This window comes from Esox lucius, chromosome 11 (assembly GCF_011004845.1).
Source record: "Esox lucius isolate fEsoLuc1 chromosome 11, fEsoLuc1.pri, whole genome shotgun sequence".
Classification (NCBI taxonomy): domain Eukaryota; kingdom Metazoa; phylum Chordata; class Actinopteri; order Esociformes; family Esocidae; genus Esox; species Esox lucius.
Genome location: NC_047579.1, coordinates 7,084,599 through 7,104,201, shown reverse-complemented (window position 1 = coordinate 7,104,201; position 19,603 = coordinate 7,084,599). Strand labels below are relative to the sequence as shown.

General features: G+C 39.8%; 2 protein-coding genes across 4 annotated transcripts in view; one reads left to right on the top strand and one right to left on the bottom strand.

The window, feature by feature from the left end:
• The window catches only part of LOC109615482 (zinc finger protein 501-like), a 1,152,720-nt gene that overhangs the window by 1,052,182 nt on the left and 80,935 nt on the right, over positions 1-19,603 (bottom strand). The window lies entirely within an intron of this gene.
• On the top strand, positions 617-14,414 carry LOC109615439 (sterile alpha motif domain-containing protein 3-like). 3 transcript variants are annotated; one of them, XM_020044730.3, is made up of 6 exons: positions 617-1,550; positions 9,403-10,380; positions 10,652-10,804; positions 10,989-11,081; positions 11,217-11,465; positions 14,215-14,414. In XM_020044730.3, exons 2-6 carry the CDS (start codon positions 9,403-9,405, stop codon positions 14,317-14,319), a joined length of 1,578 nt encoding a protein of 525 aa, XP_019900289.3. In that variant the 5' UTR covers positions 617-1,550; the 3' UTR covers positions 14,320-14,414. The 3 variants fall into 3 exon arrangements, with proteins under 3 accessions (XP_019900289.3, XP_034151396.1, XP_034151397.1); XM_034295505.1 differs by lacking the exon at positions 617-1,550 and having other exon boundaries at positions 9,278-10,380; XM_034295506.1 differs by lacking the exons at positions 617-1,550; positions 14,215-14,414 and adding an exon at positions 13,953-14,041 and having other exon boundaries at positions 9,278-10,380.

The following is a 19,603-nucleotide window of genomic DNA, read 5'->3' as shown; positions in this document are numbered from 1 at the left end:
GTTCAGAAGCCTGCATCTCTGATGGTATGGGGTTGCATGAGTGCATGTGGCAAGGGCAGCCTACACATCTGGAAAGGCACCATCAATGCTGACAGTTATATCCAAGTTCTAGAACAATATATGCTCCCATCCAGACGTTGTCTCTTTCAGGGATGACCTTGCATTTTCCAACATGACAGTGCCAGACCAAATACTGCATCAATTACAATGTCATGGCTGCATAGAAGAAAGATCCGGGAACTGAAATGGCCAGCCTGCAGTCCAGATCTTGCACCCATAGAAAACATTTGGCGCATCATAAAGAGGAAGGTACGACAAAGAAGAACTAAGACAGTTGAGCAACTAGAAGACAAGAATGGGACAACATTGCAATTCATAAACTTGAGCAACTTGTCTCCTCAGTCCCTAGACGTTTGCAGCCTCTTATAAAAAGAAGAGGGGATGCCACACAGTGGTAAACATGGCCTTTTTTGAGATGTGTTGATGCCATGAAATTTTAAATCAACTTATTTTTTCCCTTAAAGTGATACATTTTCTCAGTTTAAACATTTGATATGTCATCTATGTTGTATTCTGAGTAAAATATTGAAATTTGAAACTTCCACATCATTGCATTCTGTTTTTATGTACAGTGTCCCAACTTTTTTGGAATCAGGTTTGTATATATATATCATCTGTTTGCAGTTTGCAGTCCCAATCGTCCTTTCAGTTGCCAGGTAGCATCTCGTTCACAAATCTCTCATTTGATAGGCCTGTAATATGGGAGGGTTTGTCCCATCAACCAGGTTAGTAGGACCAACCCCATTTGCAGACAATCCTTGTTTGGACTCTGCTTGGATCAGCTTATATTTGTACTGAATCCTTGTTAAAAAAGTCCCTCAGCCATTTTTGAAGAGGCTTCATTTCTTTATCAGGTTGTCAATTTCTCCTCAATTTGTTGGTGTTGCTGTTTCATGTTGGTAGGATTATGTTTTTATCAAAATTCTGATTGATTGATTGATTGATAGATTGATTTGTATAAATCCAGAAGCTGAAAATCAATATACACAGCTTCTCCTTATTGGCTTATTTCGATTATTTACAATAAAACTATTTAAAAGTATTCATAGCAATATTCCCAGAGAGGTCTTTAAAGCACCATGGACATCTCTATGTTAACAAATTTATAGCATATGGCTGCCCTGAATGTTGGTCGCGTAGGGCCAAAACCCAGGTCTTCATTCTCACATGAAGACTTATTTTGACTGGGTCAAAATAAGTACAGTTGAGTCAGTCTGAGTGCTAACTTCCTCTAAGAAACAAAACACAGAAGTGCTTTGCCCCTCCAGGACCAATATTGTGCAGTCCTGTAACATATTTGTCTCCAAGCAAATGTTCTCCTTCTGGACAGACGGAAATAATATAGACTTTTCAGTCATGACAGGAATTTTGTACCAGTTTGGCTCCGGCCATGCAGCAAAAAATTGGTCACATTCAGAATGCAGTGCCCATCCTATGCTTTATAAACTCTAAAACTGCCAAGATGGAAGGAGATCAACTTGGGTAGAAAGGTGAGTAACTGGTTTGATTACGTACTGCGTACCCTATCCTGTTATCATTTTGTACATCATCTTTTATATTGCATGTTGTTTGATGTAAGTTCTGAGTTGTAGTGCCCCATATTAGTTGTATTTAGATTAAACCTAACAGCCCACATTCAGAATTTACTATGAAGGTTTTAGGATTTGCGCATATTTTCTAAACTATATATATATATATATATATATATATATATATATATACACACACACACACACATACAGTGGGGAGAATAAGTATTTGATACACTGCTGCTTTTTCAGGTTTTCCCACTTACAAAGCATGTAGAAGTCTGTAATTTTTATCATAGGTAGTCTTCAACTGTGAGTGACGGAATCTAAAACAAAATCCAGAAAATCACATCAGAAAAGCAGAACTTAATATTTGGTACAGAAACCTTTGTTTGCAATTACAGAAATCATACATTTCCTGTAGTTCTTGACCAGGTTTGCAAACACTGCAGCAGGGATTTTGGCCCCATCCATCCTCCCCTCAATACGGTGCAGTCGTCCTGTCCCCTTTGCAGAAAAGCATCCCCAAAGAATGATGTTTCCACCTCCATGCTTCATGGTTGGGATGGTGTTCTTGGGGTTGTACTCATCCTAAAGGATTGGACACTTCAAAATCATCTGTATAAAGTCCAACAGCGATTTTGAATTCCTCTCCTTTAAGGAGGTCATTGTCATTACAGTACGAGCCATCTCTGTATGAACTGTACTCATGTTGCACATGCTTTTGGACAGGAAGTGCTTTGTCCAAAATATCTGCCCTATTCAACATTTTCTGTAGCATTGGATGCAAAGGAACATATACAGCACTAGATTTGTTTCCTCTTTCAATAATGTACTCTTTTTATTATACCTTTATTTTTACAGGCAAGTCATTAAGAACACGTTCTTATTTACAATGGCGGCCTGACAAGTGGAATAACCACTTAGAGGAAAAGGGGAAGTAGAGTTAAAATGACAACAAACATTATAGATACTTACAAGTTAGCAATTACATAAATATAATTGCAAACTCAACACAGTAGACAACAGACCACTTTAACCAGGTATGTGTATATAGAATTGATAAATAGCTCTACATAGAACTATTTGCTCCAAAAAAAAAAACTTCTCATTCCTTCTCCCTATCTATTTGTGTATTATTATAGATTTTTCCTTTTTCTTTTCCCTTTCCTTCCCAATCCCTTTTTTTTTTTTTTTTATATTTTTCTTTCCTTCCTTTCCCCTTTCCTTTCTCCTTCCCCCCTTTTTTCCCTCTTTTCCCTTCCTTCATCTTTCTTTTTCCTTTCCCCTTCCCTTTTTCCTTCCTATCCTTTCCTTTTCCTATTTTTATTTATGACTATGAAGAGAAGCAGCTGCATGTGTCCGTGTACAAGTGTGATATAACAGCTTTAAACGATGAGGTTGAAATTAGCTTATCAATTTTGAGAATTTTTTGTAGCGAATTCCAGTCCCGAGCGGCAGCAGATTGAAATGATATTAGACCAATAGCGGTTTTGGTTTTTGGAATTATTAATTGAAGATAAAGTGAAGACCGGGTATCATAAGTGGCAGGCTTAGGCTGCAGCAGGTGACCTAAGTAAGGTGGTGAGTGACCAAGAAGGGTCTTGTAAATGAACGTGAACCAGTGAATTGTACGGCGATTGTGAAGGGAGGACCAGTTGACAGATGTGTAGAGAGCGCAGTGGTGTGTATTGTAAGGTGCATTTGTGGCAAACCTGATAGCAGAATGGTAAAGAGAGTCAAGTTTTGACAAGGTGGACTTGCAGGCAACCCTGTAAATGGTATCTCCGTAGTCTAAAATGGGTAGGATGGTCATTTGAATAAGAGTAAGTTTGGCAGAAGTGGTGAATGAAGAGCGGTTTCTGTAAAGAAAACCAAGCTTGGCTTTAACCTTAGATTGCAGCTTAGATATGTGGGCAGAATAAGTAAGAGAGGTGTCCAACCAGATGCCCAGGTATTTATATGCAGTGACTTGTTCTAGAATAGCCCCATTACAGGTGGTGATGTTAAGTGCAGGAGGAGGCGTAGTACCCTTTCGGTAAAACCACATGATTTTTGTTTTAGAGGTATTGAGACTGAGATTGAGTTGTGTAAAGGATTGTTGAACTTGGTAAAAGCTTTCTTGCAGGGTAGCTTGAACAGCATCAGGGGAGGGGCCAGTGGCATAAAGAACAGTATCATCAGCGTATAGGTGAATGAAAGAATTGCCAGCCTTCGGTGGAATATTATTAATATAAATTAAAAAAAGAGTTGGAGCAAGGATAGAACCTTGGGGCACACCCCTGATGATCGGGAGAGAGTGGGATACAAGGTTTTCGAGTCTTACACTTTGAACCCGGTGTGAGAGATAATTTGTGAACCAAACCAGTGAGTGATCAGTGACACCAATGCTGCTGAGTCTGTCAATGAGTATGTTGTGGTCCACAGAGTCAAAAGCTTTTGCAAGGTCAATGAATATAGCAGCGCAGTGTTGTTTAGTATCTAACGCAGAAGTAATATCATTGAGTACTTTAGTGGTAGCTGTAACACACCCATACCCTGCTCGGAAGCCAGACTGTGCCCCGGATATGATATCGTAAGCATTTAGATAATTGATAAGTTGTTTGTTGACAAGTTTCTCCACAATTTTAGACACACAAGGCAGGATTGAAATTGGCCTGTAATTGTTTAGATCAACCTGATTACCGCCCTCATATAGTGGAAGCACAACCGCTTCTTTCCAAGCCGGTGGAATCTCTGATGTATGGATGGAGAGATTAATGAGTGATGTTAATGGATCCGCAATGACAGGGGCAGCAATTTTAATAAAAAAGGCGGCAAGATCATCCGACCCAACTGCTTTATTGGGATCCAGAGCGGTCAATTCTTTCAGTACTTCCTCCATCAAAACAGGCCGGATGGAAAAACTTTGTGGAGGTGTAGAAAGGCTGCAGGGATTAGAGGGTACATGAGCTGTAGCATTAGGGGTGGGAGCTTTGGGAACAAAGCCTGAATGTATAAAATGGTGATTGAATGCGTTAGCCATGGTGTTTTTATTGGTGACAACTATATCATCTACTTTCAGTGACAATGGAATGGTTCGGGGTTTGTTCTCAAGTTTTTTAACCGTATTCCAAAAAGCTTTTGGATTTGCACCACAAAGTGTGAACTGTTCTTTAAAGAAGCCTGTTTTAGCCTCCCTCACCGCTTGTGTGGCCTTGTTCCTGATTTGCCTAAATAAAAGGGCATCTTCAGCCGATTGTGACTTACGAGCTTTGCGCCAGGCTGAATTTTTTTGTTGAAGCAGAACAGCTAGGTCACGGTTAACCCATGGGCTGTTACGGTTTTTTATGCGTATCTTTTTGTATGGGGCATGTTTGTTGATCACTGCAGTAAAAAGGTCTTTAAACAACAACCATGCATCATTCACAGTAGGAATTAGGCTGACTCTATGCCAACTTACATGGGCCAAATCACACAAGAAAGCTTGAGCATCAAAATGTTTTAGAATACGCTTAGTAGTGATTACAACAGGCTGTTTGACAGAAAGTTGTTTTCTAACACAGGCAATGAAACAGTGGTCGCTGAGATCATTGCAAAAAACACCCGATTGGTACAAGAGAGGGGCGTTAGTGAACACAACATCTATCAATGTGGCCTTATCACAATTCTTTGTGTTGTATCTAGTAGGCAAGTTTACGATTTGTTGAAGGTTTAGGCAGTTAAACTGTTGTACAACTTTCTCAGGGGGCTTAAGCATATCCCAGTTTAGATCGCCCAGTAGGATCAACTCTGACCTAATGAAAGGTACAAGAGCATTGCTTAAGGCCTCTAGAGTACAAGCTGGTGCAGATGGAGGGCGATAGCAGCCAGCCACAGATAAAGAAAAGTTGTTTGATAGTTTAATATTAAGAACAAGAAGATCATACTGTTTGGGTATAGACTTTGCTAGGGCTATACTACATTGAAGATATTCTTTGGTAAAGATTGCCACCCCCCCCCACCCTTAGATGACCTATCCTGCCTAAACAGGTTGTAACCAGTTAAATACAGGTCAGGGTAGGGAATAGAGTTGCGCAACCATGTTTCAGTGATCACTAAGACATCCGGTCTAGAACTCTCAACCCATACTTTAAGCTGGTCCAGTTTAGGTAATAGGCTTCTTGTGTTTACATGCAAAAAGCCAAGGTTTTTGCGCTTACAAAAATCTTCAAAGCATATATTATTTAAGGCCACATGACCCATAGGAGAAGCAACACCAGAAAGAACATCAGAAGAAGAAGAAGGGCCAGGGTGGACATGAACATTACCAGAGATCATAAACAGTAATATAATCAAGGCCCGACAGAACACAGCTGTGGCACTACAGTAATGGTGTTTTAGCAATACAGTTGTGTGCAGTTTGTTAGGTAGAGCAATAATTCTTATAAGCATTCTCATAATATAACATGACAGTAGAGCCGGGGTAACAGAAAATGTGTCAGGCATTAGCCCAAAAGTCCGTAAAATCATTAAGGAGGCAGAGTCTCTATCATGTGAATAGACATGGTCTGCTTCACTATCTAACTGAGCAAGGACATGTTGTTTGACTACACATGACGTAACGCGAGGCACTGATAAATATGAGAAAAGTACTGAGAGAATCCAAAATAATTTGAGTGTATCCATGGTTCAACAGAAAACAGAAAGTCACAAAGTCCGTGAGAGGACCTTTTTCCAGAGTGGCTTTTGTCAGAGTGGGTCCAGATAGAACCACACAGCTAGCCAGCTAGGCATCCATAATTAGCACAATGATTGAAGCAATGCTGCAGGTAAAACATTTTTTTAATAAAAACAAGCCGTATCTAAAACATCAGGTTATATCTTAAAAGCCAGCAGATAGAACAAAGAAGCACTTTCCTTCATTGTAGGGAGAACAAGCCCATCAAACTCCGCGACACAACTGTACTCGAGCTCCAGTAGATAAGTAAGCTCCAGGCTCCAAGTGGACAGCATCAACTATTCCTTCGCCTTGCGCCGCCTGCTGCAGGCCTGCGACGTTGTTTGATACAATCCTGGATCCCTCCGGTGAATTTCACCCAAGACGACAGCTAGTCTTCCAGGATGTACCAGGAGTTGATGAATGTTGCTAATGTTGATGGTGATAGATCTGTTAGTCCAAGCCAAGTAGGCCAAAAAGCCCATCAAAATAGGACTACAGCACAAACTCAGCGGATAGTGGAAATATTGACCCCAATATTGTCACGCAATATAGATGAAATGCAACATGAGTCAATTAACCGCTGAATTTGAAAATATCCGAATGGATTCAGTAGATTTTTGTTAGATTCTAAGAGAACAGGTTCTCAGCTAAGCTTCAAGTTTAAACTCCACTGGTTTAATCTCTGTGAAGTTTTTGTTCACATATGCTGCTCTCCTTTTTGTTGTTGATAAGGGGCCATCCTTGCCACAGAATTTCATGATCACATTACTTTTTGCGACAGCCCTGACTAACTCTTCCACAACTGAATCATCTAGAAACACAAAATGAATGCAGTCTATTGGGTGATAGCTAATGTGCCATCAAAATACAGATCCACACTCCACTCCATTCAGCTTGCTGTTTTGTGTAAAGCCTCTCATGTAAAAGAATTTGGCTACGCTAAAATTCTCCGCCCTCTCATTCATGATCTGGCTTCTTTGGAGCAACATGGTGTATATGTTGAGAAGTTGGGAGAATGTGTCAAAGGTACGGTTTTATATGTGGCTGGTGATAACCTGGCTGCTCATTCTCTGGCAGGATTATTTGAAAGCTTTATGGTGGACAGATTCTGCAGGTTCTGTATGGCGAAGAGAGGCGAGATGCAAGCCACAGAGGTAAATTCAGGTGCTTTTGAACCTCGCACTATAGAAACTCACAACCAGCAGGTGCAGGAGGTAAAGCAGGATCCCACTGTGGCAAAACGGTATGGTGTGAAAGGAGGGTGTGTATTGACTGATGGTCTGGAGCACTTTCATGTTGTTCGTGGGTACCCCCCTGACATCCTCCATGACCTTTTGGAAGGCATTGTTCCTGTTGAGTTATCCCTCTGCATTTCAGACATGATTTCTAAGAAATATTTCACCATAGAAACATTGAACCATGCCATGAAAACCTTTGAATATGCTTTTCATGACTGACCAGCCTCAGCCATTTGCCCATGGCTTCTCTACCAAAGGGACCATAGGTGGCAATGGCCATGAGAACTGGGCCCTACTCAGGCTGCTCCCACTTATCATTGGCCATAAAGTCCCTGAAGGAGACAATGCATGGAACATTCTGCTGCTCCTAAAAGACATTGTTGAGTTGGCTGTTGCAACAAAGCACACTGAAGAGTCGGTGCATTTCCTTGACTGCAAAGTGTCAGAACATAGAGTCTTGTTACAAACAACATTCCCAGATTTTAGATTACGGCCAAAACACCACTACATTGAGCATTACTCTGAGAAGATCAAAGCATTTGGTCCCCTTTCAGATGTTTGGACAATGCGGTTTGAGGGAAAACACAAATTCTTCAAACGGGTAATTCGTAATGCCCACAACTTCAAAAATGTAGCTCTTACATTGGCTGTTAAGCATCAGAAAATGATGGCTTACTATTTGGACACAAGTTCATTTTTCAAGCCTTCAATTGAAATGGACAAGGTCACTACAGCATCAATCTCATCTTATCCTGAGAATGTCCAACAGGTTTTCTGCCAGAGAGTTCCTCAGCTTACATCAGTTCTTGTTGCATCATCAGTCTATGTAGATGGAATTAGATATTGTGCTGACATGATAGTCGCTGTTGGTTCATGTGCTGGCCTACCTTCATTTAGGCAGATCAAACAGATAGTGGCACTTAACACTGAGATCCTGTTTGTTTGCAAAGAGATGACTGCATGGTACCATGAGCATTTGAGATCTTTCGAACTCATCTGTGACAGCAGTAACCCCTCTCAGTGTGTGGTGCAGCTGAAAGAGCTGAATGATGTTTTCCCTCTTTCAGCATACAGATATGGTGATAATTTAGTAGTGACCCTCAGGTGTTATGTTCTGTGTTAAAAAAGCCACAGTGTGATTTCTGCAATCAATTTAGGCTGTAATGGAACATGTTGTAGCTTATTTTAGAGCTCATGTTGAAATGTATGATACAGTCTCTGAGAAGTTTTTCTTTTCTTGTTTCCTAATTTTGTGAATTTTTCTTGTACATTTAAATGGGGATTTCTTGTGAATTTATTTTTTTGTTTAATGGATTTACCACTTTAATCTAAGGGGACAGTCACAATTTGCTCTTGTAAATCTGTGACACCTTCAACACACACAACACAGACAGGGACAACACCCACACACAACACAGACAGGGACAACACCCACACCCAACACAGACAGGGACAACACCCACACACAACACAGACAGGGACAACACCCACACACAACACAGACAGGGACAACACCCACACACAACACAGACAGGGACAACACACACACACACCCATAGTTCGGTTCATAAAATGGTGATCAGTGTTTATCAAAGCCCAGTGTAACATTTTCAAATATTTTGACTTGAAATCATCATTCAATTATGAAAATAGTTGGAAATGAGTAACTTCATCTATTCATCGTTGCAGTTCCCTTATTAAATAGATGTGTAAAACTATTTCTTGATGATACATTGCACCTCTACATAAACACGTATGTATTTAAACTTATCCTTAATATTTCTTATTACAGTAATCAGCTATTTTTGTGATCCACTTAGCAATGGCTCAGCAATTGAATGGCCTTTTGGATGTGTATATTTCTACTGACCTAATTATTGTTTCTATTCCCAAGATGACTGCAAACCAGAAGATGACCTTGAGGGTCATTCTAACAGAGGCGGATATAAGAAAAGTCATCCTAACCACAAGGCCCTCTACAGTCGAAGATTTGATAAGCAAGCTTAAAGAATCACTGGGACTTCATTATAACTTCAGTCTCCAATACCAAGACCCTGAATTCAATAATGAGCTATGCAATCTGACAGATACTGAAGAACTTCCAGTAAAACCAACAGTTAAAGTTATCCCTGTCCTTGAGCTGGTACCTGTCTCATCTGATGAAGTCTTCAGTGACACACCCAGTACAGCAGATACAGACATACTCTCACACTTATCTCAGGAGCGACAGAAACAGTGGCCAGAATTTTTTGATATCCCAACCTTTTCTGTTGATGTAGAGTATAGACTTAGGCAAGCAGATCTACTGTTTATGAGTGAGGGTACATACCTTAAAGTATCAAAAGAACTAAAACACGAGATACTTGAAAGATTGGCAGAGAGCATGTATAGCTACACAGCATACCCAACTGCTGCTCAGTTCGAAAGTGTTGCAACAGCACTGATATACAAGCACCCTTGTCTCCAGGAGCGAGGCTCAACCACTCGCTGTTGTGGTTGGAAAAATAGTCTAAAGCATAAAATGGCTAATTATAGAACTAAGCGTAGGCAATCAGGATGTCTTGATGTTGCAGTAAATGTAGGTAAGCGGGGAAAGCATTCAGCAGGACAACCAGCTAACAAGCGCATCAAGAAGGCGAACAAAGGTGAAATCAACTACTTGCCCAACTTTCCGGAAGGATTTGATCAGGCAGCCCTGGAGGGTGCCTGTAAAGACTTGGTTGATGAAATGCAGAAGAGAACACCAAATGGACCTCATGTGAAACAGAAGATGGATCTGACGTTTGCTCTGAGAAGAAAAGAGGTAGTGGAGTCAGAACCTGCCATAAGCACGATGGTGAAACGCTGGCCTGCCCTTTTCACTGAAGATCAAGTATGTTTAAGAAAGAGAACATAACAAATAATTATCTTTCTATTATTATATAATGTGTCTAGATGTATATTTCTCTTGTCCTCTTTAAGGAAAACATTGGTATTTTTAATTTGGAGCGTGATGTTTTTCATTTAAACATCAACATTTCAAATCATATAAAAAGGACATTCATGGATGTTTTTCAGGATAGCACTACTTCGCAGATGGCTTAGATGCCTTGTATAGTTTAGTTGATCTAAATTCAGTTTTTTTTGTTCTCTGTATTTTTCAGGTGTTCTTGGAGTTCAGCAGGATTGTGGGCAAGAACCTCAAGCAGGAATTCTATGAGAGCATCGATCGGCACAGTCCTCGTCTCCTCGAGTTATTTCAATCCAAGAGAGGGAATGTTGGACAGTTGTTGACACAGATTTCACAACAGACCAATGTAAGTCCGTACACATTATGTACTTGGCATTGTTTTTCTCAGGTTTTATATTAACATCATATCACAATGCTACTCTATTAGTTGTATAATTCAATCCAAACATTGCTTGGCTTGTTTAAGCTTTCTTAGAGATCATTATTTGTTTTTCATTTTAGCTATCTAACTTGTGTTTAATTCCCAAAAGACTACAGAGCCAACTGCGATCCGGACACAGGTGCTCAGAGGGCTTCCTATCATCCTTGGGGACAACCCCACAAACTTCTTCAAAGCAGGCTTTGTAAGTAAGCTCTTGCTTTCTTATAATTTTTTATATTGTTTATTTTTCACCATGACACTCCTCTATTGATTAAAGTTGTTTTTCAAAAGAAAAATTTAATGTAATGATTGTGCTCTTCTGTTTTTCTTTATTTAGGAATCTGATGATGATGATTCTTTTCGTGACCTTGACATTGGGATACTTCTCATTGAGCGTGAAGGTGCTGTGCTCACATCTTCCCAGCATCTCAGTCCAGCCTCGTTGAAAATCATCATTGAGGGAGAAGTCGTGATGGACAACATTCAAGATCTGCCAAAAGCAATGTGCATTCTGTTTGGACTCATGTATGCACTCCATCTTAACTACCCCAAGACTATGAAGCTAACATTTCAGTTCATCCAACAGGTATTGCTCTTGTTAGGCCACACTGACCTAAAGCCAAAGCTACAGACTTTGAAAAATCAGCTTGCAATGTAAAGAGATGTCAAGTCTACTTAAGATGCTGTTGACTACATTTTTTCTTCTTATCTGTGGGGTAAACCTTTTTATTTTCTATAAAAAAAGTGGACGAACAGACACAGGTAAAACGCAGACACCCACAAACAACACTGACACACCTACACACTTAAACGCTGTAGGAAGCGTGCTGAAGGATGTGACTTTTTGAAAATTAAAACTGAGAGGAGAAAGACAAAAGACATAATTGTTTCAGTTCTTCACCAGTCTATGTAGATGGAATTAGATATTGTTCTGATAAATAGTCTGTTGGTTCATGCTTTGGCCTCCCTTCATTTAGGCAGATCAAACAGATCCTGTTTGTGTTTTCTTATACGTTTGAGTGGGGTTTTCTAGTCTATTTTGTTTTGTTTATGGATTTACCTCTTTAATCTCTGAGGACATCCATGTTTTTTCCTGTAACTTTGTGACACATTCAACACCCACTCATGGACAACAAACACGGACTACACAGACACACACGGACAACACCCACACAAACAACACACACACGGACAACACACACAAACACACACATCACAGACAACACCCACACACAAACACAACACACACACAACACAGACACGGACAACACAAACACAACACACACACAACACAGACACGGACAACACCCACACGGACAACACACACACAATTGTTTTTCAGATTAATCGTTTTAGGTTGTACGTGTTGATGTTGACCTAATATTAAGTTTGTCATAACAAGATTGGCTGTGTTTGGCCATTTTTCTTAAAAATAAAATGCATTGGAGCATTTAGAGGTGTTTCTATTTTTTCATCCAATTTAATTGAAACAATGTTTTATAACATTTAAAAACAAATCAAAAGCTAATTAAATTAGAGGAAAATACAGTAATTTTGTTAAATGATGAGTAGCAATAACAAGTCATAATAGCTAGTTTTATCTAATGATTTTGAGTACACACTACTAATAAATAATAATACTTAACTTAAGGTTCCATGTTAATACAACTCAACATGTTTAGTTTCAGCGTGTGTACAAAGTTAGGGTTCCGTGTTAATACAACTCGACATGTTTAGTTTCAGCGTGTGTACAAAGTTAGGGTTCCGTGTTAATACAACTCGACATGTTTAGTTTCAGCGTGTGAACAAAGTTAGGGTTCCGTGTTAATACAACTCGACATGTTTAGTTTCAGCGTGTGTAAAAAGTTTGGGTTCCATGTAAATACAACTCGACATGTTTCATTTCAGCGTGTGTAAAAAGTTAGGGTTCCGTGTTAATACAACTCGACATGTTTAGCTTCAGCGTGTGTAAAAAGTTTGGGTTCCATGTAAATACAACTCGACATGTTTCATTTCAGCGTGTGTAAAAAGTTAGGGTTCCGTGTTAATACAACTCGACATGTTTAGCTTCAGCGTGTGTAAAACGTTAGGGTTCCATGTTAATACAACTCAAAATGTTTAGTTTCAGCGTGTGTAAAAAGTGGGATAGGGCAACGGGTTTCCACGCGATTTGCGAGTAAAGTCAACTAATTCGGGTTTAGAGTGCATGTTTTTGAACCAACATCTCGTGGGTGTTTCAATAATTTGGACCATTCATCCAATTGTTTGGGGGAAGCTGCTTTGTGAGAATAAACCATTATCTGAGAATGTCCCTCACCTGGACCTCTCATTGGCATAGACTTTATTGGTCTCACATTCATAGTCTCCTCCTCTTCTGTTTCACTCCACCCCCACCCTTGGCAGATCCTCCTCATACCACGTGTAAGATTGCTTTGCCGCTTATTTCAAATCAGCATGTGGATAGAGGGGGGGATGGGACAGAACTAACATCTGTTACAACCATCGTCTTCGTTTTCATCTCAGACAATTCTTTTTTTATTTTTTTCAATTCCAAATATTTTTCCTGCTTCAATTCTGCCAAAGCTCTTACATTCTCTTTTTCCTTCTTAATCGAGCGATCATGCGCATCAGTCACATTCTTTTTCTCTCTTTTCCGCATCTCCGCCAAAACAGTTAATGACCAACAAGTCTTATCTGTCTTATTCCTCATCCTTTGCACTTTACTCCACACCTTCTGTATGTCTGTAAACTTCCACAAACTATCTTTATCTACATCGATTCCAAAAAAAATTACGATGTCTTGCTGACACTTTTCCAATTTCATCGATTCTGTTACGATACCAGCTAAGGATATAACCATATCACTTAATGTGATATCTGCGGCTGCAGTTTTCTTTTTCTCCACTGTTTTATCAATAAAGACGTAATCTTTTTGTTTTTACTTGTACAAGTTACCATATAATCACGTAACATACAATATCACACTATAACCTTAGAATACATTTGTCAGGACTCAGCCCTCCTGAGCTGTTTGTCTGTCTGTTGTCTGTCATTACATCTCCCCGACTACCAGACTCCTGGTTCCCAGCACTCCACGAAGGCACCCGTAATCACCCCTGATCCTGAGCACCTGCACCAGTCTACACACCTGGGGCGCTGATTGCCACTCTCCCTATAAATAGGAGAGTTCTGCTTTCAGTCCCTGCTGGATTATTGTACAGCCACGTAATTATTACAGTGTTCTCTACCTAATTAAGCAAGCTATCCGAATTCCCCAAATATCCTGTTTTTGTTATCTTCTTCTCACCGTGTTTTTGTTCCCCGTTCGTTTCCAGACCCTTGTTCCGAGACCCGTCCTGCACCTCCCTCCCAACTACCTGGATCACCTATCTGCCCTCCCGTTATCGACCTTCGTCCGGACTGACTCCCCGCTCTGTTGACCGAACCCTGTCTGACTTTCTGACCATTCTTGCCTCCCGGACTTCGTACCACTGCTACCCACTATCCACCCTCCAACAATACATTCATACCCGCCTACGTAATTCTTACGTATCTCCACTATCATCTCAGACTACTACGACAAACATCATCATTGTCCTTTTACCCTGGTGTCTGTATCTGCTTCTGGATCCTACCTCTGTCCTGAGTCCCAGGAGTCGTGACAAAAATATACAGTGTCGTACTCTGGTCACACGAAATACAGTTCAGCGCTACTCTCCAATTTATCCACTCCTGGAGATATTTGCACGATTTTATTTGTGGCCTAGTCAGGGAGTAACCAGGTCTTCTCTCCAATTTATCCACCCCTAGAAATATTTTACACGTTACACAATGTAATTCATGGCCTAGTCAGGGAGTACCTAGGTCTCCTATCACTACCTGTGCTCTGTATTTCTCGATTTGTTCGTTAAATGATGTGGATTTCAGACTCACCAACTATTCAGCTGTTCAGAAGAAACAGGAACAAAGACCGACTCCCTTGCGGGTGCAGCCAGCTTCGTCTCAGGATCTCCAGCAAAAAACAGCAATTTTGGTAGAATCTAAATCTCCAATCATACAGCTCACAGCACCAAAGTGTTAGAAATCGTATAGTGGTCAAATAATGTAGAACCCGTATCAAATCGAGGGAGATTCTAAAGTGTCTAGTGGTTCTCTCATCCATCACCCCACAAGTTTACATGAACATTTAACTAAAGTAGCAGCAGAAAATAAATCTCCAGTAAACACAGACCGGCAACAATCGTCGACGGTAGATGACGTCTCTCTCCCCACGTCTTCCTCCAGCTGCTACATTCAACCCATGCGCAAATTCTTCTTCTTCTTCTGCTTAAATTATTGGCTGATCGCTTCTTCTCTTCTTTTTCTCTTAAATTAATAGCTGATCCCATTCATTGAATGTGTGAGGCAGCTCATGGCCAACCTTTCCAATAATCTCCTGCTTAGACATGTAGCCCAGAGAAATCGACTTACAGCGTTAGCCACCACCCCACTCCCCTTCCCACCCCCAGCAACACCTCTACATTCCACTTCCTCCCCTCTAATCTTCTCTTAGAACCTCTCCCTCTCAGCATCATACTGTTCACAATACATCAACACATGTTCAACCATTTCCTCCACTCAACCCCCATCACACAGCCCTGTTTCATGCTTACCTATCACCTTCAATGAGGCGTTCAGTCCTGTATGCCCTAACCGTAGTCGACACCACATCACCTCTTCTCTCCTTCACCCCATATTCCTCACCACGACCCTCACTGTCCACTGCACCCCATAATACCCCATCCCCTTCCTGCTACCATCCCACTTCCTCTGCCAACAGTCAACACCAACCCCTTTTATGAACGTTTTAATTTCTCCCCGTCCTAACGGTACCTGTACACCCACCCCATCCTACCTACACACACTCCTTCCAGCCTATCAGACACTTCGTTACCCTCCACACCAACATGAGCCGGAACCCAGCAGAATTGAACCACCACACACATCCTCCCCAATCCCAACAAGAACACTCATCTCCAAAATTAACACTAAGTCCTCTTTTGTCCATTTGTCTTTGAATGTTTCAGTGTCTTCAAAATGACTAAACAAAAACATGAATGGGAGAGATGCTTCTTGTTCTTCCTCTAATGTTGAGCAATAGTGACAAGTAATGCATGTTAATAACAATAAAGAAGAACACATTCAGAAGACAACGGAACTACTGTTAAACACGTTTTTTTCGGATCAGAGCGGCAGCTGATTTAACACATAAGAATAAATCTCCATGGTTACTTGGCTGGGTTTAATTCAACCTGCTTTTGTGCAACCAAGTCAAAGTTAATTCATCCAGGATAACTTCTATATCCTGGTTTTGTGCAACAGGCCCCAAGTCCCTATCTACTTATGTGTATGTTTAAATGTTTCCCCTCTGCTCCCCACCGTGTGGATCATTCTTATTGTCGTGTTTGCCGTTGTGTGTTGCTGTTAAATGTAAGTCTTTCAGAACCATTTGTAAGTTGTTTTGCTGCTTTAGTCAGCCATTATTTTGTGTGTGTTTTGTTGTGCTCTGTGTTTGTTTGTTTCTTTCATTAAAGAACTAGACCGACTACCTCTGCCTGCACCTGGTTCCTTGCTCCTGCAACACCGCATCATTACACTGAATTTGCCTTAATTGCCCATCTACTCATCCCACTTGTAACATCAAGTATCTCACAGAAGTGAGTACACCCCTCACATTTCTGTCAATATTTGATTATATCTTTTCATGTGACAACACTGAAGAAATGACACTTTGATACAATGTAAAGTAGTGAGTATACAGCTTGTATAACAGTGTAAATTTGCTGTCCCCTCAAAATAACACAGCCATTAATGTCTAAACCGCTTGGAACATTAGTGAGTACACCCCTAAGTGAAAATGTACAGAATTTAATTTGTAGATTTTTTTTCCCTCAAAAACGTGACAATGAATAACAAGTGTATTTAGTCAAGATGACAGATGCTTTAAATTACTTTTTTCTCTAGATTAATGATACTTGTTCAGTGAACTCCATAATTTCCCAGTTGTTGTTTAAGCAATTGCACATCAAACTTTGATTTTGTACATTTGAATTAACTGTATTTGTGGGTCAAAGTGTTTGTTACTCTCCCACAAACAGATGGCTGAAAGCAACACATTCTCATATTCTTCCAAGGTAGATCCAATGATCCAGTTTCTGATACTGAACAAGAGCTAATGTTAGTCAAGGGCTGATGGGATTGCCCCTGCACAATGGGTTGGGAAACCTGTGCTAACTCCTGTCGTTGTACATTGTGGGTCCAATGTGATTTTGTTTGGTAAATATTGTTATTTATTATTTTTCCCAGGTTAGTACTCAAGTAAAATAGTTGCAGATTAATTATTTACATTGCATCAATTTCATATACAGATGCATCTCCAAATTAGAATATTGTGGAAAAGTTGATTTTATTCAGTAATTCAAATGAAAAATATTAATATATTCTAGATTAATTACACAGGGAAATATTTCATGCCTATTTTTGTTTCAATATTGATGACTACATCTTACAGCTCATGGAAATCAAAAATCCAGTATCTCAAAATATTAACACAAAAAGTGTAATACAGAAATGTCGACCTGACATAGTTCAGCTGGCCCACAATAAAAAGACGCCCTCTCTGGATTCTAACCAGGGTCTCCCACATACAAGTCAGTGCAAGTACATCTGCATTTCAGGAAAAAAGTATTTGATCCCCTGCTGATTTTGTTCTTTTACCCACTGACAAAGAAATGATCAGTCTATCATTTTAATGGTAGGTTTATTTGAACAGTGAGAGACAGAATAACAACAACAAAATCCAGAAAAACCCATGAAAAAACTATTATAAATTGATTTGCATTTTAATAAGTGAAATAAGTATTTGATCCCCTCTCAATCAGAAAGATTTCTGGCTCCCAGGTGTCTTTTACACAGGTAACAAGCTGATATTAGGAGCTGAGACATTTCTGATAACATACAACTGAAATATATTAATTTGAAGACTGAAGTGCCTCTAAAAATAGTTTTAAATGTTTTGGTTACAGTCTAGAATGAGACACTGCTGGTTTATGCCTGCCACTGTCAGTTTTTCTTTGAGTAGCTATTGCTTGGTTATATGTGATACAGTAGAGGGCCATCATTAGGAGGTTGATGGTTGAGAATGCTGCTTATTGCCGTTACAATATAGTTGATCTGAGCTCTATATGTTACAAAGTGAAACAGGCCTCCCTTTACCACAAGTTTATACAGGATTACCATTTACGCAGTTTCCACAGATTCAACATGTAACACAAATGTGAACATGCTGTGTAAGGTACATTGTACGGTGGACCTGTGAGCAACAACTTGAGTGTCAGGTTAACTGTTCTGAAGGTCCTTTGCCGAGACCTGTGGGTTCTACTGTGTAGATCTGAACAATTTTCATGCAAATCAATTTTATGGTTTCCTTCTTCCTTTGACTTGCACTCTTCAATTTAACAGCATTGTTCTAGAATGTTGAAATTGATAACTGGAAGTGTTGAATTTTCTATAGCCTGTTGCAGAAAGGTGGCAAGTTTCAATTTGCATCATGCAGAGTTCAGGTCAACATCTGTTTACAGAAATATATATTATTTTGTTTAATTCTAGAGTAATGACATGGTTATGGACTTAAAACATTGTTGGGAGGAATATAAGTGTTACATGTCTTGGAATTGATTATTTGAAGTCTAATTTAACCCTTATCCTAAAAGTTGATTCAATAACATAAATTAGAAGTAGAACAGGTCCAAAAGAGCCCAACAGATATTACTAAAAGTCAATTAATGTAGTCCAGAAGCATGAAGTTAATGGATATGCCAAAATTAAATGATTTGCCAGTTAGACAATTAAACATTTAATATTCAAATATTCAAAACATTACATTCCAACACTGACAAAACTAAACTGTTTCTTTATGTACTGGGTATTCAGCTTTCCCCAGATTCTGTAGGCTTTTGTTTCATTCTATCATGTTGTATGGCCAGGTGAACACTTCCAAAACACAATACAGTTTACTCTTGCTAAACAACTGATGTTTCTTGTCTCTTTGTCTCATCAAACTATAGTGTGTTTTCTGGATTTTGTAATTTTTGTTGTCTGCATTAGCTGGTTTAAAGACAGCTACTAGGTATCCTCATCAATAAAAATAATTAACAGAGAAGCTCAAAATTATCACTAGGTCATCGTTTGTCTATTTCATCCATGAATGTTTCAGTGTCTTCAAAATTATTAAACAAAAACATGAATGGGGAGGGAGCTTCTTGTTCTTCCTCTAGAGTTGAGGCCTCTGTGAGTATCTGCACAGCACCCTGTATTTCCTCATTATTCAGGGGTCTCAGAATAGGCCCATGTTGGCATTTTCCCAGGCAACAGCATCCCCCAGGTGAACAATGCATCTTGGCAGCTGTAGTGAAAGATCACAACAGTCACATAGAAGTAGAGGTGTACAAAGTACTTAACTGGGTTCGGCTGTGTTCACCACTTTAGGGAAGTATCTAAGTAACCAGGTAAAGGGAGATCAAAACTGACCAGTGACCAATTAAATAAATTGGTCACTGGCCTTCAGTGGTGTTGAGTTCATTGCTGTTCGTGTATGGCCCTGTAGGCACATTGGTTCTGAGCTTGGTTGCATTCCTAATTTAGGTTTGTAAATGTGACAGTGGTAATTTTACATGTGTGTGAGAG